The sequence below is a fragment of the Pavona decussata genome, unplaced genomic scaffold (genome assembly GCF_977016875.1).
Source record: "Pavona decussata unplaced genomic scaffold, jaPavDecu1.1 SCAFFOLD_23, whole genome shotgun sequence".
NCBI classification, from domain to species: domain Eukaryota; kingdom Metazoa; phylum Cnidaria; class Anthozoa; order Scleractinia; family Agariciidae; genus Pavona; species Pavona decussata.
This window is the reverse complement of record NW_028145446.1, coordinates 331,739-357,704: the sequence shown is the minus strand read 5'-3', so window position 1 is coordinate 357,704 and position 25,966 is coordinate 331,739. Positions and strand designations below refer to the sequence as shown.

Here is a 25,966-nt window from a genome sequence, read left to right as displayed (position 1 = left end):
TTATTTTGTTCTTGTTAAATCATGGTACGACTGCTTTTTCTTTATACACTGAACAGAATGGCATGCACGGGGTGAAACTTCTTGTGTAAGCCCTGGTTCAATACTTTGGGTAGGGTGTTTGTTTTTCAAACTGGGTCGGGTGGACAAATACGTCGAAAATCACGTCTCATTGGCAAACCATGTTTTCACGTACCAGTACAGTCAAAACCTCCGTGTTAGACCACCCATCCAAAACGCCAAATATTTTTGGAAAGACAAAACTAACCTTCAGGGGCTGCAAAAGGCTAAGTGATTAACTTTTGTAACATAAGTGTATCTGTACAATTATTGTTCTTTTATTTTACAGAGTAACAAAATAATTGAAGGGGTTTTTTGGACTCGAGGCATTAACTGCAGAAAATTTCGTGAAGCATATTTTATTGATCTCTTTTGAAAGATAGATCCTGATGAAGACCTTTGAGTTGAAAGGTCGAGGGAATTAACCAACAAAGTTACATTCTACCACTTAAGTCCAGGAAAGGTATAAAAAGGTATTTTTTAAATTGCGTCAATTACTTGTCTTTATAGAAATGAATTTAAGAACATTGCACATTGAAATATTTGAATGAGTGTTTTCTTGTTTGAGCCATCCAAAGAAACCACGCCCTTCTAATTCTCTTGGACGACGAATCTGGAAAGAATAAACAAAGAATGGTACAGGTTCAAAATGGATTTCTGCTTGAATGGGATTCTTCATGAATAGAAAACTGACAAGAAAATGATGACGTCGATATGGTGGCGGTAGCGGTGGTAACATGTAAATGGCCATCGTTAAAGTTATGGCGGTAACTTTTAGGTTAAAAGTTAAGCCCTTTAAGTTATCCGCGTTTTCTCTAGCTTTGCTTTACTACGCTTTGTGATTGGCTAGCAAATTTCGTGCCACTTTCTCAATCAATGAGAAGTCAAACCAATCGCGACTGTTCCCATGCGTTTTCCCGCGTTTGCCGCTGGTGACATACATTTTCTTTGAATTCTGATTGGTTCATTGCGTTGTTTGCGTCTCGTGATTGGTCAGAATAATTACTTTGTTTTTGGTTTCACAACACTCAACTGAAAACCGCTACCTTGAGTCCCAGATAGGACAGAATCAATTTTTTCAGTCAATTGATTTGGTACAGCTCTTAGCAGGTGAAAGAGAATTTAAGCTACGCCAACAAAACGAGATTCTGAATGGTATCTGTAAATTTTAGTGTTTTCTGCTAATCATTCTGAGTCGTCTGTAGTCTACACAAAGACAGCTCACGTACCTGTTGGGCTTTAAGGATAGCTGTACTCTTCTTGTCATCGATAATTTTTCTGGAAAAACGAGAAGAAAAACTGATAAGCGACAGTTTGAAGAAAATCTCAGAGAAAAATATTTGGCCAGTGAAAACTTACTTCTCAATCACAGCTTTGTCATAGTATTCCTGAAAGAAAAATGAACGAATAGCTTCGCCATGAACAACATTGAATCAAGGAAAGAAAAAATAACTAAAAAAAACGAAACAAATACAAGACAGCTAATAGCAATTAATACTGCAGCCCCTGAACAAAGAAAACATAACTGAAAGAAACCAACAAACACTTCAGACAAGCAAAAAGTTTGTCATCATTTCGGATAATTACTTTTATCAGACCTGTGCTAAAATAATCACTACTATTTTTCGCCGAACCTTGCCTGGATTTTTCGCTACCAAGACGAAAACGTTTCTTTTTGATTTTACTCTAGATCGTTTAACTCCAAAGGTTTTCGACTTTTATGGAAGCGCATTGGAGAAAACACGATAATGCCGGCGTTTAATGAACCGTGTGTACATGGATGCATTTTTAAAAGTGAGGTGACCTTTATCGAAAGTTCCGTAGCCAAAAGCACTTCTTTTCTTTTTATGAGTTCCATTTCACAAGCAGGCGCGGGAAATGCGGGAGGACCGCAAGGTGAAATTGTGTCACTGTAGTCCCGAGCCCAAATCTTTAGGTTTTCAAAAGGTTGTTTTTTTGTTGTTTGCCATGCATTGTTCTCCAAATATGGCAGAAGATTGGCACCGCATCAAAAAGAGACTTTTCCCGGGAATAAAGCCAGCCAATTAAAATCAATATTTCTTATGTAGCACCGTCGCTGATTGGCTATTATATTTTGCCCGGGTGAATTCAAGTTTTAGCGTGGCGTCGTTCATCGATCAGTCCTTCCTCTGCTTCTTTGTACATTGCATCTCCCAGCATTTTAGTTTCTTCCCTGTAGTCAGTTTTAGCTCCGTAGATAATCATGATTGGAGAATTCAACTATATAGTTAAGAACGACGACCTCAGCAAGCTCACGAAGAACCTCAAGGATATTGATATCAACGAGGACGACGACAAATGCAACCAAAAGAACGTCGAGGTAGGACGGTTGAATCGCAACCACAACTTCGATTTTGACGGGAGAAAAAAAAATTCATTTCAGATTTCTGGCCGTTTATGAGTGTGCAGGCTACCAAAAATAGCTCAAATGAGTGAAGTTTGCCTACATACTTTATCTTGAGGTCCAAAACTTTTCCGTTTTAAAATGTTTTTAGCTTCAAATGCCCAACCGGCACAAGCGTGCAAGGATATCACGAGGGCTTTTGGAATGGTAGACTTTGGCACGTCTTCGCTGGGGTATAAATGATTTGGCTAAATTTCACTGGAAGTTTCTTTCGCATAAGTTGAGATTGTGTCGTAGGTTTGTAATATTTTGCTCTTTTGGCAAACAAAATGTTGAAACCAACGTTGGTGAACAAAAGAAGTTCGTTGCAACTACAATGGTATTTGGCGCTATAAAATCCTAAAGCGGAAAAAATTCTTCTCGAAAAGGCGTGTTCACAGCAAATTATTTCATGGATAGTCCAACACTTAATTTGACTATAAAAATTAAGTTGTCATGCTTTTTTTTCTTCTCAGCATCATGGGCCCGAGAAACCAGTCTACAAAGCCAAACCGAAGTTCGATGCCGAAAGCGAACCCCTTCTTCGTGAAAATCCACGCCGATTTGTTCTCCTACCCATTCAATATAAAGACATCTGGCAAATGTACAAAAAGGCTGAAGGTAAGAGCGTATTTTAAAGAGCCTTGTATTAAATTTTGAAGTTGAACTTCTATTTTGTCTCACGTGATTGGCTTGCGACCCTTCTAGAAAACGATAGAACTAACATAGCAATACCACCAACCCTAAAAAATAGAATCTGCTACACCAATAAAACAATAATTACAAGCTTTTGAGTCAGAGAGCTGCACCACTACTGTTTTAAGTGCTTTTTAAAGCTGAAAACTCCTTTTTCATGGGAACTTTATGAAGAGAATGATCTGTGTTTCCCTGTAAGGAAAACTTTCAAAATATTGTTAACCAAATAAAATCGGTAATGGTATTGACGGGGTTTATGGTAGGTTTACATAACTTCTGACAATAGTGAATTTATTTCTTCATGTCTAATTAAGTCCTGACTGGAGGCTTCATAATGTCCAGGAAATGCAGACTTGGAACTAAATGAATATAAATCCCTTTGATAATGAAGATTATCTTGGTGTTCTGCTTTTCTACCTGTTATGAATTGACTAATTTATTTTTATGATAACAGCATCCTTCTGGACGGCAGAGGAAGTTGATCTCTCCAAAGACAAGGATGACTGGGCCTCTCTTTCGGTAAGATTTGAAACCAGTGATCAGCATCAAATTTCTCCTTACAATCTCACTCGTTGTTCAAACATCCAACTAATGAGAATAGATGAAATGATCACCAAAGCTAAACAACTTGATGTTTAAACAAATTCTTCCAACTGGCACCATAAGAAATATTGAAAACAATAAGGAGAATATCTCTATTGATATTGTGGCGTAAAGGTTGTCCATTGTGCTAACCTCTGCTTTTCTTCTAAACATTTTCAGGACAATGAAAGGTACTTCATCTCGCATGTCCTGGCCTTCTTTGCTGCCAGCGACGGCATTGTCAATGAGAACTTGGTGGAATGCTTCAGTCAAGAAGTCCAGGTACCAGAAGCAAGATGTTTCTATGGTTTCCAGATTGCAATTGAGGTGAGAAAGAATTCGTATGCATTTTGATCATGATACTATTTTGTGCAGTGAATTGCATGTATAGTTGTCAGGTTGATTGGCTTCAGTAAACACTTATAAAGAAGTACTTGAAGATTCATTACTTTTGTTTCTTTTATTTGCCAGAATATCCACTCTGAGATGTACAGTCTGTTGATTGAAACCTACATTGAGGACTCCATTGAAAAGTAAGCTATCTCAGTCAGTTCAATTTGTATCTCTCCCTTTTCATTATGCACCCTTGTTAGGAACTTGACGCCTCCCATGTATACAAACCTAATTAGTAGCAGAGATGCCACAACAGCCAGGTACTTTGGGCCCATACAAAAATATAAAATCTTGACTCTAGGTTGCGAGCAGCATCACACTTCAACCAAATAGTTTTCATTGTGTGAGAATCATTACAAAGATACAGTGGAAATGTGATAGGACAAAATGCCAAGGAGCTAGGGAAGTGTTCTTTTTAATGGAGATTTGTAATATCAGGCTTCTGTTACATACATTGTACTGTAACTGGGCTGAAGAATAGAGTTTGTCATATTGGGGTTCCATGGTATATGGAACTGATCAATGCCCTGTGGCCATGGCTTAAGTTCAATTTCCAGCTGCTGTTAGGGATTCATTCATGGATCCTTCTCTTCTCAGGAAGGAAGACACGGGATTGAGGGAGTAGAGTAAATCGTGTAATGTAATCTAAAGACTGCCCTCTGTGTGCGTCACTATTTTTTTTTGTGATTGTTTCGTAGAGAGCGGTTGTTCAATGCTATTGAGACAATGCCTTGCGTCAAGAGAAAGGCTCAGTGGGCTCTTAACTGGATCAACCCTAAGAGAGTGAGTAATTTTCAGATACTTCTGGCAGCACTTGAGGTACATCAATTTCAGATGGGAATCACCGTAAACACCAACATTTAAGAACCTTCTTTTTTCAAGGTCATCCTAAATAAGTCTTCATATATTTATTGTAAGGTTCTCATTTAACAGGTGTCTAAAATGACGAATTTCAGCCTGGAGGTTCTTAATCCACTTGTTCTTTAATGCAGGTGTTTGCTGTACTACAGCTGTAGGGATCCTTGATGAAGTCTTGGAATATTTCTTGTGGAAATATAGGTTTTTACATGAAAACGTTTTGCTACTTTAGCCTTGGAAAATTGGCACAATTCCTTAAAACAAGGGCCGGAAGTTGTTTTTTATAAATATATATATGTATGCATTGGATTAACAAATGTTGGCATAAAAATTCGTGAAAGTCTGTGAATTCATTGTTGATTCTATCCCATCAACATAGGTGAGCCTTTCATATGTCTAACAATTTTTTTTAATTGTTAAATCTTCACAGGCATCCTATGGCGAGAGGGTAGTTGCCTTTGCTGCTGTGGAAGGAATCTTTTTCTCTGGATCTTTTGCTGCCATTTTCTGGCTGAAAAAGAGGTGAGAATGCTCAAATCTACTTCATGACATGAAGATAAATGCTTACACTGACTATCAAAACATCTCTTTTGTAATGTCAAAGTCTCAAATGTTGTGCTTTCTTCCCAAGGGGCAAGATGCCAGGACTGACCTTCTCAAATGAACTCATAAGCCGTGATGAGGTATGTGAACAAGTTAGATATTACACCTGTGCCAAGTGTACAAATGAGTACAAATTAACCATCTGTGAAGACGACTCTGCCATGTTGAATGGTAAACTGAAGTAGATTTAGGGAAAATGCAGTGTTCTACTGATCCCTTGAATATAATTACTTCACTCGCTGACTTTAAAGCTTTTTATCTGGAGCACTGTGTCTAATGTATTGCACCAATCTGTTTCCTCTAGGGTCTTCACTGTGACTTTGCCTGCCTGATGTTTTCATACCTGGTCCACAAACCATCGGAAGAGAAGATCAAGGAAATCATCAAGGATGCTGTTGTCATTGAACAAGAGTTCCTCACAGAAGCCCTTCCTTGTAAACTCATTGGCATGAATCACACTCTTATGAAACAGTACATTGAATTTGTTGCTGACAGACTTCTAGTGGCTCTGAACTGCTCTAAGGTAAATATTTAATGATCAACTTTACTCTGCTGTGCAGTTATGAATTGGCCTCCAGGCATTAAAAGGAAGGTTTCATTCCGTTTATTGGAGTACATTTTTAACTCGTGAATGCGCGCATGCGCAATGAACGAGTTATAGCGATAGCTGACTCTCGACTTGGTCGATCAGTCGATCAGTCGGTTTTGTCGTTAACTTTCGGGCGTGCGCAGTGAATGAGTTTTAAATTCAATTAGTGGAAAAAAACACGCGAACATTTGTTGTTCATGGCGCATCAGGAAATTCTTATTCAATATGTAGAGAATAATTTGACGATCATTTAGTGCAAGAATGGCGATTTTTCGTTCAATCTGAGCAAAGTTTCAAGTTTTTTCAGTTTTTCAGAAAGTCCGGGGTCGTAAACTCAATTAGTGAAAAAAAAAAAAAACGGGAAAATTTGTTTCACGACGCGTCAGAATTCTCTCATTCATTCTGTAGAGAATAATTTGACAATCATTTTAGTGTAAGAATGGGGATTTTTCGTTGAATCTGAGCAAAGTTATAGGATTTTTTCGTTTTTTTCTACGAAGTGCGGTTTCTTTCAAGAATTAAAAATAATTTAATTTAGAAATAATTTAATTAAAAAATAATTTAATTTGTCAGTTTTCACGCGAAAGCGGAACGTGCCATGTCACGCATCATTGACGTGGTAAACAAAATTATGCAAATTTCTGGTGAAATGAACACTTTAAGATCTTGTCAGCTTTCATAGAGGTTTCACAGGGAAAAAATGTTTCATTTTCGAAATTTACAACTGGAAATTTATGGGAAAGCAAAAGGACGCGGTCGATAAATAATTCTTATTTAGCAAGAGCTTGTCATAGTTCATTATTTTTACTTGAGGATTGCGTGGACTGAACTCCAAAGGAAAAATTTCACGCATTTATGTCGGGCATGAAATGTAATGCGATACTTTGTTGAACATATTTCCCTTTGTGCGATCGGCTTGCCCTACAGTAATTTTGTAATTTTAATTCCCAAAAAAACTTCACTTGCCCATCGGGCAAGTGATGGTTAGAATCCACTAGCCCGATGTAGCCCCGGACTATCGGGGACACGAATTTGCATGACGTAGCTGCACATGGCGTGCTCCTATGAACTTTGAATAAAAAAAACACATGATTTTTTTTAATCGGCGCATCAGAATAATCGGCTTATTTAATCTGTACAGAATAATTTGACAACCATTTTAATAGTACAAGAATGGTCATTTTTCGTTACATAATCGGGCAAAGATATAATTTCTTTTAGCTTTTGAGGAAGTTTCCGTAGCCGTCTAAATTTCAATTACTATGTGTCATCTGCATTCACGAGTTGGCTCACAGGAGCCTTTGATGTTTGAGACTTGCCAAAAAATGTACCTTTAATTTCAAGGAACAAGAGTTTAAAAAATAATGCCTGAAATTTTACTGAGTCCTTTTTTCAGGACTTGAAAGTCTAAGAAAATGGCTTTCATTACAGGTCCTCCAAAGACTTGGACATTTTTAAATACATGTAGCAGTAACTGGCTTATGGGAGTTTTTGCACACACAATTTACACTATTGTGGGATAATTTGGAGCCCTGGAGAATCTGAGATCTGTTTTGTAATTTAACTAGAGCCGTGCATGAGAAATTCTGAGTAAGCACTCTTTTATTGTACTGTTGGTGGATATTGTAATTAAATATTTTTCCTTTTTTTCACAGGTTTACAATGTTCCAAATCCATTTGACTTCATGGAAAACATTTCCTTGGAAGGAAAGACAAACTTTTTCGAGAAGAGAGTCGCAGAATACCAGAAGGCTGGAGTGATGTCCATGAGCAAGAAATCGACTTCAGAGCATACATTCCAAACAGACGCAGATTTTTAGATAACAATATTGAGTGTTTCTTAAACAGCAAAAAAAAAAAAAAGGCAAAATGAGAAAGTTTTTACAATTTAAACAAGAAATGGAAACAAGTCATGCTTGCACATAAAAACTGTACATATTGTGCACTTTGGCCACAATTTATTAGATAGTTTTCTTTTTACTTGTAAGCCAAAGTTTTAATTTAATTTTGTGAAATGACTTTTTTCCAAATGCATTAGTTTGATTTTTTACAAGTGTACATATTTTTTATACTTTTGTTTCTCATTGTTAATTATTGTATTACTTTGAACAGTTAGTATATTTTTAAGTTTTTCCCAAAGCTCTCTTTATTAAAAATTGCTTTGAGTAATGTTTGTTCTTGGTGAGTTTCTGTCTTCAAACTCCTTTTTCCTTTCATTCCGACACAGGCATTCAAATGTTTGTTGAAATCTTGCTTTTACAGAAAAGCATTTTTTTTTTTTGCAATTTATGTTCTTTATTTTTTGAGTTATTTTGTTCTTGTTAAATCATGGTACGACTGGTTTTTCTTTATACACTGAACAGAATGGCATGCACGGGGTGAAACTTCTTGTGTAAGCCCTGGTTCAATACTTTGGGTAGGGTGCTTGTTTTTCAAACTGGGTCGGGTTGACAAATACGTCGAAAATCACGTCTCGTTGGCAAACCATGTTTTCACATACCAGTACAGTCAAAACCTCCGTGTTAGACCACCCATCCAAAACACCAAATTTTTTCGGAAAGACAAAACTAACCTTCAGGGGCTGCAAAAGGCTAAGTGATTAACTTTTGTAACATAAGTGTATCTGTACACTTTTTGTTCTCTTATTTTACAGAGTAACAACAATAATGTAAAGCAAAATAATTGAAGGGGTTTTTTGGACTCGAGGCATTAACTGCAGAAAATTTCGTGAAGCATATTTTATTGATCTCTTTTGAAAGATAGATCCTGATGAAGACCTTTGAGTTGAAAGGTCGAGGGAATTAACCAACAAAGTTACATTCTACCACTTAAGTCCAGGAAAGGTATAAAAAGGTATTTTTTAAATTGCGTCAATTGTCTTTATAGAAATGAATTTAAGAACATTGCACATTGAAATATTTGAATGAGAGTGTTTTCTTGTTTGAGCCATCCAAAGAAACCACGCCCTTCTAATTCTCTTGGACGACGAATCTGGAAAGAATAAACAAAGAATGGTACAGGTTCAAAATGGATTTCTGCTTGCATGGGATTCTTCATGAATAGAAAACTGACAAGAAAATGATGACGTCGATATGGTGGCGGTAGCGGTGGTAACATGTAAATGGCCATCGTTAAAGTTATGGCGGTAACTTTTAGGTTAAAAGTTAAGCCCTTTAAGTTATCCTCGTTTTCTCTAGCTTTACTTTACTACGCTTTGTGATTGGCAAGCAAATTTTGTGCCACTTTCTCAATCAATGAGAAGCCAAACCAAAACCAATCGTGACTGTTCCCATGCGTTTTCCCGCGCTTGCCGCTGGTGACATACATTTTCTTTGAATTCTGATTGGTTCATTGCTTTGTTTGCGTCTCGTGATTGGTCAGAATAATTACCTTGTTTTTGGTTTCACAACACTGAAAACCGCTATTTTGAGTCCCAGATAGGACAGAATCAATTTTTCAGTCAATTGATTTGGTACAGCTCTTAGCAGGTGAAAGAGAATTTAAGCTACGCCAACAAAACGAGATTCTGAATGGTATCCAAAACTGATAAGCGACAGTTGAAAGAAAATCTCAGAGAAAAATATTTGGCCAGTGAAAACTTACTTCTCAATCACAGCTTTGTCATAGTATTCCTGAAAGAAAAATGAACGAATAGCTTCGCCATGAACAACATTGAATCAAGGAAAGAAAAAATAACTAAAAAAAACGAAACAAATACAAAACAGCTAATAGCAATTAATACTGCAGCCCCTGAACAAAGAAAACATAACTGAAAGAAACCAACAAACACTTCAGACAAGCAAAAAGTTTGTCATCATTTCGGATAATTACTTTTATCAGACCTGTGCTAAAATAATCACTACTATTTTTCGCCGAACGTTGCCTGGATTTTTCGCTACCAAGACGAAAACGTTTCTTTTTGATTTTACTCTAGATCGTTTAACTCCAAAGGTTTTCGACTTTTATGGAAGCGCATTGGAGAAAACACGATAATGCCGGCGTTTAATTAACCGTGTGTACATGGATGCGTTTTTAAAAGTGAGGTGACCTTTATCGAAAGTTCCGTAGCCAAAAGCACTTCTTTTCTTTTTATGAGTTCCATTTCACAAGCAGGCGCCGGAAATGCGGGAGGACCGCAAGGTGAAATTGTGTCATTGTAGTCCCGAGCCCAAATCTTTTTTACGGTTGTTTTTTGTTGTTTGCCATGCATTGTTCTCCAAATATGGCAGAAGATTGGCACCGCATCAAAAAGAGACTTTTCCCGGGAATAAAGCCAGCCAATTAAAATCAATATTTCCTATGTAACACCGTCGCTGATTGGCTATTATATTTTGCCCGGGTGAATTCAAGTTTTAGCGTGGCGTCGTTCATCGATCATTCCTTCCTCTGCTTCTTTGTACATTTCTTCTCCAAGCTTTTTAGTTTCTTCCCTGTAGTCAGTTTTAGCTCCGTAAATAATCATGATTGGAGAATTCAACTATATAGTTAAGAAGGACGACCTCAGCAAGCTCACGAAGAACCTCAAGGATATTGATATCAACGAGGACGACGACAAATGCAACCAAAAGAACGTCGAGGTAGGACGGTTGAATCGCACCCACAACTTCGATTTTGGCGGGAGAAAAAAAATTTCCTTTCAGATTTCTTGCCGTTTATGAGTGTGCAGGCTACCAAAAATAGCTCAAATGAGTGAAGTTTGTCTACATACTTTATCTTGAGGTCCAAAACTTTTCCGTTTTAAAATGTTTTTAGCTCCAAATGCCCAACCGGCTTGAGCTTCGCCAGTCACTCGCCACAAGCGTGCACGGATATCACGAGGGCTTTTGGAATGATAGACTTTGGCACGTCTTCGCTGGGGTATAAATGATTTGGCTAAATTTCACTGGAAGTTTCCTTCGCATAAGTCGAGATTGTGTCGTAGGTTTGTAATATTTTGCTCTTTTGGCAAACAAAATGTTGAAACCAACGTTGGTGAACAAAAGAAGTTCGTTGCAACTACACACTGAACTACAATGGTATTTGGCGCTGTAAAATCCTAAAGCGGAAAAAATTCTTCTCGAAAAGGCGTGTTCATAGCAAATTATTTCATGCGTTTAACATAGGCAACACTTTATTTGACTATAAAAATTAAGTTGTCATGCTTTTTTCCTTCTTCTCAGCATCATGGGCCCGAGAAACCAGTCTACAAAGCCAAACCGAAGTACGATACCGAAAGCGAACCCCTTCTTCGTGAAAATCCACGCCGATTTGTTCTCCTACCCATTCAATATAAAGACATCTGGCAAATGTACAAAAAGGCTGAAGGTAAGAGCGTATTTTAAAGAGCCTTGTATTAAATTTTGAAGTTGAACTTCTATTTTGTCTCACGTGATTGGCTTGCGACCCTTCTAGAAAACGATAGAACTAACATAGCAATACCCCAACCCTAAAAAATAGAATCTGCTACACCAATAAAACAATAATTACAAGCTTTTGTGTGAGAGAGCTGCACCACTACTGTTTTTGAAAAGAGCTTTTTAAAGCTGAAAACTCCTTTTTCATGGGAACTTTATGAAGAGAATGGTGTGTGTTTCCCTGTAAGAAAAACTTTCAAAAGATTGTTTTAACCAACTAAAATCGGTAATGGTATTGACGGGGTTTATGGTAGGTTTACATAACTTCTACCCTGCGAGCAGAGGCCCTTCGATCTTCCTAGATAAGTCGGGAAGAGGAAGGGACCTCTGCGAGCCGCCTCGACGTTTGACAATAGTGAATTTATTTCTTTCATGTTTAATTAAGTGTGGACTGGTTTTCTTGGTTTTCTGCTTTTCTACCTCTGTTGTGAATTGACTAACTTTATTTTTATCATAACAGCATCCTTCTGGACGGCAGAGGAAGTTGATCTCTCCAAAGACAAGGATGACTGGGCCTCTCTTTCGGTAAGATTTGAAACCAGTGCTCAGCATCAAATTTCTCCTAAGTTACAATGTCACTCCTTGTTCAAACACATCCAACTAATGAGAATAGATGAAATGATCACCAAAGCTAAACAACTTGATGTTTAAGCAAATTCTTCTGACTGGCGCCATAAGAAATATTGAAAACAATAAGGAGAATATCCATATTGATATTGTGGCGTAAAGGTTGTCCATTGTGCTAACCTCTGCTTTTCTTCTAAAAATTTCAGGATAATGAAAGGTACTTTATCTCGCATGTCCTGGCCTTCTTTGCTGCCAGTGACGGCATTGTAAATGAGAACTTGGTGGAATGCTTCAGTCAAGAAGTCCAGGTACCAGAAGCAAGATGTTTCTATGGTTTGCAGATTGCAATTGAGGTGAGAAAGAATTTCTATGCATTTTGATCATGATACTATTTTGTGCAGTGAATTGCATGTATAGTTGTCAGGTTGATTGGCTTCAGTAAACACTTATAAAGAAGTACTTGAAGATTCATTACTTTTATTTCTTTTATTTGCCAGAATATCCACTCTGAGATGTACAGTCTGTTGATTGAAACCTACATTGAGGACTCCATTGAAAAGTAAGTTATCTCAGTCAGGTCAATTTGTATCTCTCCCTTTTCATTATGCACCCTTGTTAGGAACTTAACGCCTCCATGTATACAAACTTAATTAGTAGCAGAGATGCCACAACAGTCAGTTACTTTGGGCCCATATAAAAATAGAAAATCTTGACTCTAGGTTGCAGGCAGCATCACACTTCAACCAAATAGTTTTCATTGTGTGAGAATCATTACAAAGATACAGTGGAAATCTGATAGGACAAAATGCCAAGGGGCTAGGGAAGTGTTCTTTCTAATGGAGATTTGTAATATCAGGCTTCTGTTGCATGCATTGTACTGTAACTGGGCTGAAGAATAGAGTTTGTCGTATTGAGGTTCCATGGCAGATGGAACTCACGGCCCTGTGGCCATGACCTAAGTTCAATTTCCAGCTGCTGTAAGGGAAATTAGACTTGTCTCCTTCTCTTCCTTGGAAGGAAGACATGGAGGTAAGGGAGTAGAGTAAATTGTGTTATGTAATCTAAAGACTGCCCTTTATGTGTGCCATGTGTAACCTCTGTCATGATTGTTTCGTAGGGAGCGGCTGTTCAATGCTATTGAGACAATGCCTTGCGTCAAGAGGAAGGCTCAGTGGGCTCTTAACTGGATCAACCCTGAGAGAGTGAGTAATTTTCTTAATGTAGTCTTAATCCACTTGTTCTTTTATGTGGGTGTTTACTGTACTACAGCTGTAGGAATCCTTGGTGAAGTCTTGGAATGTTTCTTGTGGAAATATTGGGGCTTTTACATGCAAATATTTTGCTACTTTAGCCTTGGAAAATATAAAAAAAGTCCTGGAAGTTGTTTTTTGATAAAACATTTATGTATGCATTGGATAAAGAAATTTTGGAGAAAAAAAAAATTAAAAAGAAAATTGGCATAAAAATTCATGAAAGTCTGTGAACTCATTGTTGATTCTATCCCATCAACATAGGTGAGCCTTTTACATGTCTAACATTTATAATTATTAAATCTTCACAGGCATCCTATGGCGAGAGGGTAGTTGCCTTTGCTGCTGTGGAAGGGATCTTTTTCTCTGGATCTTTTGCTGCCATTTTCTGGCTGAAAAAGAGGTGAGAATGCTCGAATCTACTTCATGACATAAAGATAAAGGCTTACACTGACTATTAACATCTCTTTTGTAATGTCAGTCTCAACTGCTGTGTTTTCTTCCCAAGGGGCAAGATGCCAGGACTGACCTTCTCAAACGAACTCATAAGCCGTGATGAGGTATGTGAACAATTTAGATATAACACCTGTGCCAAGTGTACAAATGAGTACAAATTAACCATCTGTGAAGACGACTCCGCCATGTTGAATGGTAAACTGAAGTAGATTTAGGGAAAATGCAGTGCTCTACTGATCCCTTGAATATAGTTACTTCACTCACTGACTTTAAAGCTTTTTATCTGGAGCACTGTTGACTCTGTCTAATGTATTGCACCAATCTGTTCCCTCCAGGGTCTTCACTGTGACTTTGCCTGCCTGATGTTTTCGTACCTGGTCCACAAACCATCGGAAGAGAAGATCAAGGAAATCATCAAGGATGCTGTTGTCATTGAACAAGAGTTCCTCACAGAAGCCCTTCCTTGTAAACTCATTGGCATGAATCACACTCTTATGAAACAGTACATTGAATTTGTTGCTGACAGACTTCTAGTGGCTCTCAACTGCTCTAAGGTAAATATTTAATGATCAACTTTACTCCGCTGTGCAGTTATTAATTGGTATCCAGGCATTAAAAGGAAGGTTCCATTCCGTTTATTGGAGTACATTTTGTTTGAGACTTGCCAAAAAATTTACCTTTAATTTCAAGGAACAAAAGTTTAAAAAATAATGCCTGAAATTTTACTGAGTCCTTTTTTCAGGACTTGAAAGTCTAAGAAAAAGGCTTTCATTACAGGTCCTCCAAAGACTTGGACATTTTTAAATACATGTAGCAGTAACTGGCTTATGGGAGTTTTTGCACACACAATTTACACTATTGTGGGATAATTTGGAGCCCTGGAGAATCTGAGATCTGTTTTGTAATTTAACTGGAGCTGTGCATTAGAAATTTCTGAGTAAGCACTCTTTTATTGTACTGCTGGTGGATATTGTAATTGAATATTTTCCGTTTTTTTGCACAGGTTTACAATGTTCCAAATCCATTTGACTTCATGGAAAACATTTCCTTGGAAGGAAAGACAAACTTTTTCGAGAAGAGAGTTGCAGAATACCAGAAGGCTGGAGTGATGTCCATGAGCAAGAAATCGACTTCAGAGCATACATTCCAAACAGACGCAGATTTTTAGATAACAATATTGAGTGTTTCTTAAACAGCAAAAAAAAAAAGGCAAAATGAGAAAGTTTTTACAATTTAAACAAGAAATGGAAACAAGTCATGCTTGCACATAAAAACTGTACATATTGTGCACTATGGCCACAATTAATTAGGTAGTTTTCTTTTTACTTGTAAGCCAAAGTTTTAATTTAATTTTGTGAAATGACTTTTTTCCAAATGCATTAGTTTGATTTTTTACAAGTGTACATATTTTTTATGCTGTTTCTCATTGTTAATTATTGTAATACTTTGTACAGTTAGTATATTTTTTAAGTTTTTCCCAAGGCTCTCTTTATTAAAAATTGCTTGGAGTAATGTTTGTTCTTGGTGAGTTTCTGTCTTCAAACTCCTTTTTCCTTTCATTCCCACACAGGCATTCAAATGCTTGTTGAAATCTTGCTTTTACACAAAAGCATTTTTTTGCAATTTATGTTCTTTATTTTGAGTTATTTTGTTCTTGTTTAATCATGGTACGACTGCTTTTTCTTTATACACTGAACAGAATGGCATGCACGGGGTGAAACTTCTTGTGTAAGCCCTGGTTCAATACTTTGGGTAGGGTGTTTGTTTTTCAAACTGGGTCGGGTGGACAAATACGTCGAAAATCACGTCTCATTGGCAAACCATGTTTTCACGTACCAGTACAGTCAAAACCTCCGTGTTAGACCACCCATCCAAAACGCCAAATATTTTTGGAAAGACAAAACTAACCTTCAGGGGCTGCAAAAGGCTAAGTGATTAACTTTTGTAACATAAGTGTATCTGTACAATTATTGTTCTCTTATTTTACAGAGTAACAACAATAATGTAAAGCAAAATAATTGAAGGGGTTTTTTGGACTCGAGGCATTAACTGCAGAAAATTTCGTGAAGCATATTTTATTGATCTCTTGAAAGATAGATCCTGATGAAGACCTTTGAGTTGAAAGGTCGAGGGAATTAACCAACAAAGTTACATTCTACCACTTAAGTCCAGGAAAGGTATAAAAAGGTATTTTTTAAATTGCGTCAATTACTTGTCTTTATAGAAATGAATTTAAGAACATTGCACATTGAAATATTTGAATGAGAGTGTTTTCTTGTTTGAGCCATCCAAAGAAACCACGCCCTTCTAATTCTCTTGGACGACGAATCTGGAAAGAATAAACAAAGAATGGTACAGGTTCAAAATGGATTTCTGCTTGAATGGGATTCTTCATGAATAGAAAACTGACAAGAAAATGATGACGTCGATATGGTGGCGGTAGCGGTGGTAACATGTAAATGGCCATCGTTAAAGTTATGGCGGTAACTTTTAGGTTAAAAGTTAAGCCCTTTAAGTTATCCGCGTTTTCTCTAGCTTTGCTTTACTACGCTTTGTGATTGGCTAGCAAATTTCGTGCCACTTTCTCAATCAATGAGAAGCCAAACAAAAACCAATCGTGACTGTTCCGACTGTTCCAATGCGTTTTCCCGCGCTTGCCGCTGGTGACATACATTTTCTTTGAATTCTGATTGGTTCATTGCCTCGTTTGCGACTCGTGATTAGTCAGAATAATTACTTTGTTTTTGGTTTCACAACACTCAACTGAAAACTGCTATTTTGAGTCCCAGATAGGACAGAATCAATTTTTCAGTCAATTGATTTGGTACAGCTCTTAGCAGGTGAAAGAGAATTTAAGCTACGCCAACAAAACGAGATTCTGAATGGTATCTGTAAATTTTAGTGTTTTCCGATAATCATTCTGAGTCGTCTGTAGTCTACACAAAGACAGCTCACGTACCTGTTGGGCTTTAAGGATAGCTATACTCTTCTTGTCATCGATAATTTTTCTGGAAAAACGAGAAGAAAAACTGATAAGCGACAGTTTGAAGAAAATCTCAGAAAAATATTTGGCCAGTGAAAACTTACTTCTCAGTCACAGCTTTGTCATAGTATTCCTGAAAGAAAAATGAACGAATAGCTTCGCCATGAACAACATTGAATCAAGGAAAGAAAAAATAACTAAAAAAAAACGAAACAAATACAAAACAGCTAATAGCAATTAATACTGCAGCCCCTGAACAAAGAAAACATAACTGAAAGAAACCAACAAACACTTCAGACAAGCAAAAAGTTTGTCATCATTTCGGATGATTACTTTTATCAGACCTGTGCTAAAATAATCACTACTATTTTTTTGCCGAACGTTGCCTGCATTTTTCGCTACCAAGACGAACACGTTTCTTTTTGATTTTACTCTAGATCGTTTAACTCCAAAGGTTTTCGACTTTTATGAAAGCGCATTGGAGAAAACACGATAATGCCGGCGTTTAACCGTGTGTACATGGATGCGTTTTTAAAAGTGAGGAGACCTTTATCGAAAGTTCCGTAGCCAAAAGCACTTCTTTTCTTTTTATGAGTTCCATTTCACAAGCAGGCGCCGGAAATGCGGGAGGACCGCAAGGTGAAATTGTGTCACTGTAGTCCCGAGCCCAAATCTTTAGGTTTTCAAAAGTTTGATTACTTTGTCGACTGAGGATTACTTCAAACATCTTGTATTATTTAATGAAACATATTTATATCGCTGGGCGGATGAACAAAGCAGGGAACTTACCATAACTCGCTTGATTTCCATCTCATCTTCTCTGTCATTGTTAAGGCTGTAATTCAGGAAAAGAAAATTGTGAAAAATAATTCTTTATACAGTTCCTCCAAGCAACTCGTACAGTGGTAAAATTATTGTACAGGTGTAAAATTATGCTATCATGGCTAGATATGCAAACAATCTGCAATCGTGTCATGATACGACTTTGCCAGCCGGGTGCCACAACAAAAATGCAATAATACACAACATACCGTTTAATCTCCTCATTTTGTCTTTTCCACCACTATAAGGAACACGAATGGGTGTGAGTTTAAGGACGGTACCTTATTAAACTATTGCGCATCAGTCATGCACATCTTGGGATGTGCTACAGATCTTTTCTCGAAATCGTTAATAACTCATCGAGAGAAAACAAAGAAAATCACTACTGTGAACGCGGTTTGGATATGTGTTCCCAATTACCACAAAATTTTGCCAACTTTAGCTTTGAATTTCTCCAAGAATTATTGATCATTTGAGAAGCCATATCAAACACTCGAAAGTGTGTTTCATCAGATATCCAAACACCTCGAAGTCAGTTAAAAAAACTCGGCTGCGCCTCGTTTTTTTTTCAACCTGCTTCTCAGTGTTTGGATACCTGATGAAACACTCCTCTTGTTTGATATATTACTTGAATCAGGGTGATTTTTATATCGCGCTAAGCCAACTTATAAATAAATCAGCCGATAAATTGGAACGTGTAAACTGTCCCATGCGATTGACCAGAAGCCCTTCTAAGTTAAGATGTCTTTAACAATAACCTGTTGCATGTTGGAATAAAAAACCAGACTATTGTTCAAAAACAACACTTAGGATTCATCTCACCTTAGGAGGGTTTCATGAGTGTGCTCCCGGGCCGACAAATCGGTGCGTGTAAGATAAGACTAGGAATCAAACAAGTCAGTATCCGAAAGTTAATACAGATAGATTCAAGAACGCTTACGTTCAAATCGCCTAATTTTTAAATACAATTTAGCTATGTGAGCGTATTTTAATGGTAAATAACTTAGATATATGTACTTTTTACTCAAATATTGTGACATGAGATATGTATTTTTTATCTTGTGAGAAAATAAAGACTTTTAGTATTATTATTATTATTATTATTATTATAGTAACGACTGCGTATTTGTTTTCTATTTTCATTCATGTTTTGCCGCGAAATTCCACAAGCGTGGGTTATGTAACCCCTTTTGTCAAATATTGGTTGCGTAAAAAAGTGTCAAATTATCATGTGCAATGTGTTAAAGATCTGAATCCCCAATTAATTAAAATCAATATTTCTTATGTAACACCGTCGCTGATTGGCTATTATATTTTGCCCGGGTGAATTTAAGTTTTAGCGTCGCGTCGTTCATCGATCAGTCCTTCCTCTGCTTCTTTGTACATTGCATCTCCCAGCTTTTTCGCTTTTTCCCTGTAGTCAGTTTTAGCTCAGTAAATAATCATGATTGGAGAATTCAACTATATAGTTAAGAACGACGACCTCAGCAAGCTCACGAAGAACCTCAAGGATATTGATATCAACGAGGACGACGACAGATGCAACCAAAAGAACGTCGAGGTAGGACGGTTGAATCGCAACCACAACTTCGATTTTGGCGGGAGAAAAAAATTTCATTTCAGGTTTCTGGCCGTTTATGAGTGTGCAGGCTACCAAAAATAGCTCAAATGAGTGAAGTTTGTCTACATACTTTATCTTAAGGTCCAAAACTTTTCCGTTTTAAAATGTTTTTAGCTCCAAATGCCCAACCGGCTTGAGCTTCGCCACAAGCGTGCACGGATATCACGAGGGCTTTTGGAATGGTAGACTTTGGCACGTCTTCGCTGGGGTATAAATGATTTGGCTAAATTTCACTGGAAGTTTCCTTCGCATAAGTTGAGATTGTGTCGTAGGTTTGTAATATTTTGCTCTTTTGGCAAACAAAATGTTGAAACCAACGTTGGTGAACAAAAGAACGAAGTTCGTTGCAACTACAATGGTATTTGGCGCTATAAAATCCTAAAGCGGAAAAAATTCTTCTCGAAAAGGCGTGTTCACAGCAAATTATTTCATGGGTTTAACATAGTCCAACACTTTGTTTGACTGAAAAAAATTCTTCTCGAAAAGGCGTGTTCACAGCAAATTATTTCATGGGTTTAACATAGTCCAACACTTTGTTTGACTGAAAAAAATTCTTCTCGAAAAGGCGTGTTCACAGCAAATTATTTCATGGGTTTAACATAGTCCAACACTTTGTTTGACTGAAAAAAATTCTTCTCGAAAAGGCGTGTTCACAGCAAATTATTTCATGGGTTTAACATAGTCCAACACTTTGTTTGACTGTAAAAATTAAGTTGTCATGCTTTTTTTTCTTCTCAGCATCATGGGCCCGAGAAACCAGTCTACAAAGCCAAACCGAAGTTCGATACCGAAAGCGAACCCCTTCTTCGTGAAAATCCACGCCGATTTGTTCTCCTACCCATTCAATATAAAGACATCTGGCAAATGTACAAGAAGGCTGAAGGTAAGAGCGTATTTTAAAGAGCCTTGTATTAAATTTTGAAGTTGAACTTCTATTTTGTCTCACGTGATTGGCTTGCGACCCTTCTAGAAAACGATAGAACTAACATAGCAATACCTCAACCATAAAAAATAGAATCTGCTACACCAATAAAACAATAATTACGAGCTTTTGAGTCAGAGAGCTGCACCACTACTGTTTTAAGAGCTTTTTAAAGCTGAAAACTCCTTTTTCATGAGAACTTTATGAAGAGAATGATCTGTTTTTCCCTGTAAGGAAAACTTTCAAAATATTGTTAACCAAATAAAATCGGTAATGGTATTGACGGGGTTTATGGTAGTTTACATAACTTCTGACAATAGTGAATTTATTTCTTCATGTTTAATTAAGTCCTGACTGGAGGCTTCATAATGTCCAGGTAATGCAGACTTAGAACTAAATGAATATAAATCCCTTTGATAATGAACATTATCTTGGTTTTCTGCTTTTCTACCTTTGTTATGAATTGACTAACTTTATTTTTATCATAACAGCATCCTTCTGGACGGCAGAGGAAGTTGATCTCTCCAAAGACAAGGATGATTGGGCCTCTCTTTCGGTAAGATTTGAAACCAGTGATCAGCATCAAATTTCTCCTTACAATCTCATTCCTTGTTCAAACATCCAACTAATGAGAATAGATGAAATGATCACCAAAGCTAAACAACTTGTGGGTTTAAACAAATTCTTCCAACTGGCACCATAAGAAATATTGAAAACAATAAGGAGAATATCTGTATTGATATTGTGGCGTAAAGGTTGTCCATTGTGCTAACCTCTGCTTTTCTTCTAAAAATTTTCAGGACAATGAAAGGTACTTCATCTCGCATGTCCTGGCCTTCTTTGCTGCCAGCGACGGCATTGTAAATGAGAACTTGGTGGAATGCTTCAGTCAAGAAGTCCAGGTACCAGAGGCAAGATGTTTCTATGGTTTCCAGATTGCAATTGAGGTGAGAAAGAATTCCTATGCATTTTGATCATGATACTATTTTGTGCAGTGAATTGCATGTATAGTTGTCAGGTTGATTGGCTTCAGTAAACACTTATAAAGAAGTACTTGAAGATTCATTACTTTTGTTTCTTTTATTTGCCAGAATATCCACTCTGAGATGTACAGTTTGTTGATTGAAACCTACATTGAGGACTCCATTGAAAAGTAAGTTATCTCAGTCAGTTGAATTTGTATCTCTCCCTTTTCATTATGCACCCTTGTTAGGAACTTGGCGCCTCACATGTATACAAACCTAATAAGTAGCAGAGATGCCACAACAGAGCCTCTCTATGGGTATCCACGGTCTTCGTTTTCTTCGCGAGTTTTTCGCTAATCTTCGTTTTTTTAGGAAGACCTTCGTTTTTTCAGATTGAAATGGTTTAAAGGTTTATTAAGTGTTATTCACAATTGATAAATATTTCACTTCAATAGCAAATTGCATAACTCACTGTTTAAATTCACGAAAAGCAATTGAAACAGTTCTTGAAACAATAAAATATTGTTGGATTCTTTGGCGACGTTTTAACCCCATTCTAACATGTTGGCCTCTGATGAGATTCCAAGAAATCGAAACTGCAGTATTGTATGAGAAACAACATTAGACACTCGCCAGAAGAAATACACCAACATCCTAGAGACTCACAAGAACGTTGTCAGCTCTAAGAACACAATAGCTGTTTTTCAGATAAGAAGCAACTCAGAGAGCTAAACGGACAGCGCTAGAACGAAGTTGTAGCTCTCGAAAGCGAGAGACAACAATGATAAGCTTTGTAAAGATGACGATCTGTTAGACACTCATATCCGTGCAATCCTCACGCAGCGAGATACAATAGCAGAAGCCTTAATTCACGAGTTAAGAAATCCACGGATCCTGTATCTTTACAGACAACATTTATTAATAGCACTACCTAAAATCTTAAAGTCAATAGAAGCCGATAAGCTTAACAAATGTCACAGAGCTAGCATACACAACTGGTATATCAACACCTAATCCTTACTGCTCTTAGCGATCAGTAAGAAACCCTCCGTTCAATATATTGGAGAATTCCCACTCACGATCAAGACAAACACCATTAAGAGCAGTCGCATCACATTTTAATCGAAAGGGAAGATTCTCTTATACAAAAGGAAAATGGCTTAAAGACATGCGCATGCTTGTAAAACTAAAACTGAAAAGGCTTTTATCAACACAACGGACACACAGTGGGAGTCGCGCAGGTCTGTCAACCCAATTTCAGCACACAGAAATGTGGTTAAAAATGCCAAAATACAGAAATAACAGATACTTTCTGTAGCGTTTACGAGTTTTGACAGTTTTAATTTATATCTGAGTGTTCAATTTGATCGCGCAAATTTTGGTAAATTTTCAGATCTTCGCTTCAATCTTGAGATCTTCGTTTTTTCAGCGTTGATCTTCGCGTCTTCGATTTCTTCGGAAATACCCATAGAGAGGCTCACAACAGTCAGTTACTTTGGGGCCATATAGAAATATAAAATCTTGACTCTAGATTGCGAGCAGCATCACACTTCAACCAAATAGTTTTCATTGTGTGAGAATCATTACAAAGATACAGTGGAAATCTGATAGGACAAAATGCCAAGGGGCTAGGGAAGTGTTCTTTCTAATGGAGATTTGTAATATCAGGCTTCTGTTACATGCATTGTACTGTGACTGGGCTGAAGAATAGAGTTTGTCATATTGGGGTTCCATGGTAGATGGAACTCAATGCCCTGTGGCCATGGCTTAAGTTCAATTTCCAGCTGCTGTTAGGGATTCATTCATGGATCCTTCTCTTCTCAGGAAGGAAGACACGGAATTGAGGGAGTAGAGTAAATCGTGTTATGTAATCTAAAGACTGCCCTCTATGTGTGCCTCACTATTTTTTTTTTTGTGATTGTTTCGTAGAGAGCGGCTGTTCAATGCTATTGAGACAATGCCTTGCGTCAAGAGAAAGGCTCAGTGGGCTCTTAACTGGATCAACCCTAAGAGAGTGAGTAATTTTCAGATACTTCTGGCAGCACTTGAGGTACATCAATTTCAGATGGGAATCACCGTAAACACCAACATTTAAGAACCGTCTTTTTTCAAGGTCATCCTAAATAAGTCTTCATATATTTATTGTAAGGTTCTCATTTAACAGGTGTCTAAAATGACGAATTTCAGCCTGGAGGTTCTTAATCCACTTGTTCTTTAATGCAGGTGTTTGCTGTACTACAGCTGTAGGGATCCTTGATGAAGTCTTGGAATATTTCTCGTGGAAATATAGGTTTTTACATGAAAACGTTTTGCTACTTTAGCCTTGGAAAATTGGCACAATTCCTTAAAACAAGGGCCGGAAGTTGTTTTTTATAAATATATTTATGTATGCATTGGATTAACAAATGTTGGCATAAAAATTCGTGAAAGTCTGTGAATTCATTGTTGATTCTATCCCATCAACATAGGTGAGCCTTTCATATGTCTAACAATTTTTTTTAATTGTTAAATCTTCACAGGCATCCTATGGCGAGAGGGTAGTTGCCTTTGCTGCTGTGGAAGGGATCTTTTTCTCTGGATCTTTTGCTGCCATTTTCTGGCTGAAAAAGAGGTGAGAATGCTCAAATCTACTTCATGACATGAAGATAAATGCTTACACTGACTATCAAAACATCTCTTTTGTAATGTCAAAGTCTCAAATGTTGTGCTTTCTTCCCAAGGGGCAAGATGCCAGGACTGACCTTCTCAAATGAACTCATAAGCCGTGACGAGGTATGTGAACAAGTTAGATATTACACCTGTGCCAAGTGTACAAATGAGTACAAATTAACCATCTGTGAAGACGACTCTGCCATGTTGAATGGTAAACTGAAGTAGATTTAGGGAAAATGCAGTGTTCTACTGATCCCTTGAATATAATTACTTCACTCGCTGACTTTAAAGCTTTTTATCTGGAGCACTGTGTCTAATGTATTGCACCAATCTGTTTCCTCTAGGGTCTTCACTGTGACTTTGCCTGCCTGATGTTTTCATACCTGGTCCACAAACCATCGGAAGAGAAGATCAAGGAAATCATCAAGGACGCTGTTGTCATTGAACAAGAGTTCCTCACAGAAGCCCTTCCTTGTAAACTCATTGGCATGAATCACACTCTTATGAAACAGTACATTGAATTTGTTGCTGACAGACTTCTAGTGGCTCTCAACTGTTCTAAGGTAAATATTTAATGATCAACTTTACTCTGCTGTGCAGTTATGAATTGGTATCCAGGCATTAAAAGGAAGGTTTCGTTCTGTTTATTGAAGTACATTTTGTTTGAGACTTGCCAAAAAATTTACCTTTAATTTCAAAGAACAAGAGTTTTAAAAAATAATGCCTGAAATTTTACTGAGTCCTTTTTTCAGGACTTGAAAGTCTAAGAAAATGGCTTTTATTACAGGTCCTCCAAATTAAAGTCTTGGAAATTTTTAAGTAGCAGTAGCTGAGCTGTAACTTACTGGCTCTTTTGACACTGCTTCAGTGGGCTTATGGGAGTGTTTGCACACACAATTTACATTATTTGGGGATAATTTGGAGCCCTGGAGAGTCTGAGATCTGTTTTGTAATTTAACTAGAGCTGTACATGAGAAATTTCTAAGTGAGCACTACTTTCTATTGTACTGTTGGTGGATATTGTAATTAAATAATTTTCGTTTTTTTCACAGGTTTACAATGTTCCAAATCCATTTGACTTCATGGAAAACATTTCCTTGGAAGGAAAGACAAACTTTTTCGAGAAGAGAGTTGCAGAATACCAGAAGGCTGGAGTAATGTCCATGAGCAAGAAGTCAACTTCAGAGCATACATTCCAAACTGATGCAGATTTTTAGATATTGAGTGTTTCTTAAACAAAAAAAAAGGCAAAATGAGGATGTTTTACAATTTAAACAAGAAATGGAAACAAGTCATGCTTGCACATAAAAACTGTACATATTGTCATGTGTTCTATGGCCACAATTATTTAGATAGTTTACCTTTTACAAGCCAAAGTTTTACTTTAATTTTGTGAAATGACTATTTTTTCAAGTGCATTTAATAAGTTTGATTTTTTACCAGTGTACATATTTTTTATACTTTTGTTTCTCATTGTTAATTATTGTATTACTTTGTACAGTTAGTATATTCTTTAAGTTTTCCGCAAGGCTCTCTTTATTAAAAATTGCCTTGAGTAATGTTTGTTCTTGGTGAGTTTCTGTCTTCAAACTCCTTTCCTTTCGTTCCACACAAAGGCGTACAAATGTTTGTTGAAATCTTTACACAACGGCATGTTTTTTTCGAAACTCGTGTTCTTTATTGCGTTCGACGAAGGAAGAACGCTTCCTAATCTTCTGGGTTGCCTGTTATCGCATAGGGTTCCTGTGCACGCAAGCGAAAGCTGACCCGTGTTTTTTCGTTCCATGATTCATCTTTTCGGCGCCATTTGTCCCTGAATTCATGAATTTCCGTCTCCCCAGAGTCCTTCGTTTCTTCTTCCGGTATAGGAGGGCCGCGTTCCATTAGTCCCAGGAAAAAAACTTTGTTTGCAATACAAGCTGAATTGGTACGTGTCGCAGAGCAGTTTTCAGTCATTGAGTGCAAAACTAGTGATTGTTCTGATCAGCAGCGATGCCAAAACCGAGACGTAGGCAACGCAATGAACCAATCAGAAATCGAAGCAAATACATGTAACCGGCGCCAAACGAAAAAGGGCGGGAAAACACGCTGCTGCTTTGGTTCGCAAAGTGGCCCCAGTCTTTCCAACCAATCACAGAGCGTAGAGAATCCAA

At 37.4% G+C, this 25,966-nt stretch overlaps 4 protein-coding genes and 1 long non-coding RNA gene across 5 annotated transcripts; 3 read left to right on the top strand and 2 right to left on the bottom strand.

Moving 5' to 3' along the window:
* Positions 1-450: 450 nt before the first annotated feature.
* Positions 451-2,283, bottom strand: LOC146485941 (uncharacterized). The gene is made up of 4 exons (XM_085102104.1): positions 2,179-2,283; positions 1,417-1,445; positions 1,287-1,335; positions 451-670 (listed from the first exon to the last, which is right to left on the bottom strand). The coding sequence occupies exons 1-4, from the start codon at positions 2,281-2,283 to the stop codon at positions 548-550; spliced, it is 306 nt and encodes a 101-aa protein (XP_084958230.1). The 3' UTR covers positions 451-547.
* Positions 2,171-8,351, top strand: LOC146485940 (ribonucleoside-diphosphate reductase subunit M2 B-like). The gene is made up of 10 exons (XM_085102516.1): positions 2,171-2,398; positions 2,938-3,082; positions 3,612-3,676; positions 3,920-4,066; positions 4,211-4,272; positions 4,831-4,915; positions 5,421-5,512; positions 5,622-5,673; positions 5,898-6,116; positions 7,838-8,351. The coding sequence occupies exons 1-10, from the start codon at positions 2,282-2,284 to the stop codon at positions 8,000-8,002; spliced, it is 1,149 nt and encodes a 382-aa protein (XP_084958642.1). The 5' UTR covers positions 2,171-2,281; the 3' UTR covers positions 8,003-8,351.
* Positions 8,352-10,570: 2,219 nt separating this feature from the next.
* Positions 10,571-15,041, top strand: LOC146485939 (ribonucleoside-diphosphate reductase subunit M2 B-like). The gene is made up of 10 exons (XM_085102526.1): positions 10,571-10,759; positions 11,342-11,486; positions 12,036-12,100; positions 12,349-12,495; positions 12,640-12,701; positions 13,260-13,344; positions 13,704-13,795; positions 13,901-13,952; positions 14,184-14,402; positions 14,852-15,041. Exons 1-10 carry the CDS (start codon positions 10,643-10,645, stop codon positions 15,014-15,016), a joined length of 1,149 nt encoding a protein of 382 aa, XP_084958652.1. The 5' UTR covers positions 10,571-10,642; the 3' UTR covers positions 15,017-15,041.
* Positions 14,924-17,450, bottom strand: LOC146485938 (uncharacterized). Its single transcript, XR_014861053.1, has 4 exons — positions 17,176-17,450; positions 16,936-16,964; positions 16,808-16,856; positions 14,924-16,177 (listed from the first exon to the last, which is right to left on the bottom strand). It is a non-coding gene; the product is annotated as an uncharacterized LOC146485938 (long non-coding RNA).
* Positions 17,451-19,018: 1,568 nt separating this feature from the next.
* Positions 19,019-25,372, top strand: LOC146485937 (ribonucleoside-diphosphate reductase subunit M2 B-like). Its single transcript, XM_085102536.1, has 10 exons — positions 19,019-19,214; positions 20,013-20,157; positions 20,688-20,752; positions 20,997-21,143; positions 21,288-21,349; positions 23,091-23,175; positions 23,681-23,772; positions 23,882-23,933; positions 24,158-24,376; positions 24,866-25,372. The coding sequence occupies exons 1-10, from the start codon at positions 19,098-19,100 to the stop codon at positions 25,028-25,030; spliced, it is 1,149 nt and encodes a 382-aa protein (XP_084958662.1). The 5' UTR covers positions 19,019-19,097; the 3' UTR covers positions 25,031-25,372.
* Positions 25,373-25,966: the final 594 nt, after the last annotated feature.

Bases quoted from the DNA above. Each gene is read 5' to 3' on its own strand.
- LOC146485941 (XM_085102104.1), bottom strand. From the start codon at position 2,283: ATGATTATCTACGGAGCTAAAACTGACTACAGGGAAGAAACTAAAATG. The intron at 1,446-2,178 runs GCTAAAACTTGA...TTTTTCTTTCAG, and splicing joins TGATCGATGAACGACGCCAC to GAATACTATGACAAAGCTGT. The intron at 1,336-1,416 runs GTAAGTTTTCAC...TCGTTTTTCCAG, and splicing joins GACAAAGCTGTGATTGAGAA to AAAAATTATCGATGACAAGA.
- LOC146485937 (XM_085102536.1), top strand. From the start codon at position 19,098: ATGATTGGAGAATTCAACTATATAGTTAAGAACGACGACCTCAGCAAG. The intron at 23,176-23,680 runs GTGAGTAATTTT...AAATCTTCACAG, and splicing joins ACTGGATCAACCCTAAGAGA to GCATCCTATGGCGAGAGGGT. The intron at 23,773-23,881 runs GTGAGAATGCTC...TTTCTTCCCAAG, and splicing joins ATTTTCTGGCTGAAAAAGAG to GGGCAAGATGCCAGGACTGA.
- LOC146485939 (XM_085102526.1), top strand. From the start codon at position 10,643: ATGATTGGAGAATTCAACTATATAGTTAAGAAGGACGACCTCAGCAAG. The intron at 10,760-11,341 runs GTAGGACGGTTG...CCTTCTTCTCAG, and splicing joins GCAACCAAAAGAACGTCGAG to CATCATGGGCCCGAGAAACC. The intron at 13,796-13,900 runs GTGAGAATGCTC...TTTCTTCCCAAG, and splicing joins ATTTTCTGGCTGAAAAAGAG to GGGCAAGATGCCAGGACTGA.
- LOC146485940 (XM_085102516.1), top strand. From the start codon at position 2,282: ATGATTGGAGAATTCAACTATATAGTTAAGAACGACGACCTCAGCAAG. The intron at 2,399-2,937 runs GTAGGACGGTTG...TTTTCTTCTCAG, and splicing joins GCAACCAAAAGAACGTCGAG to CATCATGGGCCCGAGAAACC. The intron at 4,916-5,420 runs GTGAGTAATTTT...AAATCTTCACAG, and splicing joins ACTGGATCAACCCTAAGAGA to GCATCCTATGGCGAGAGGGT.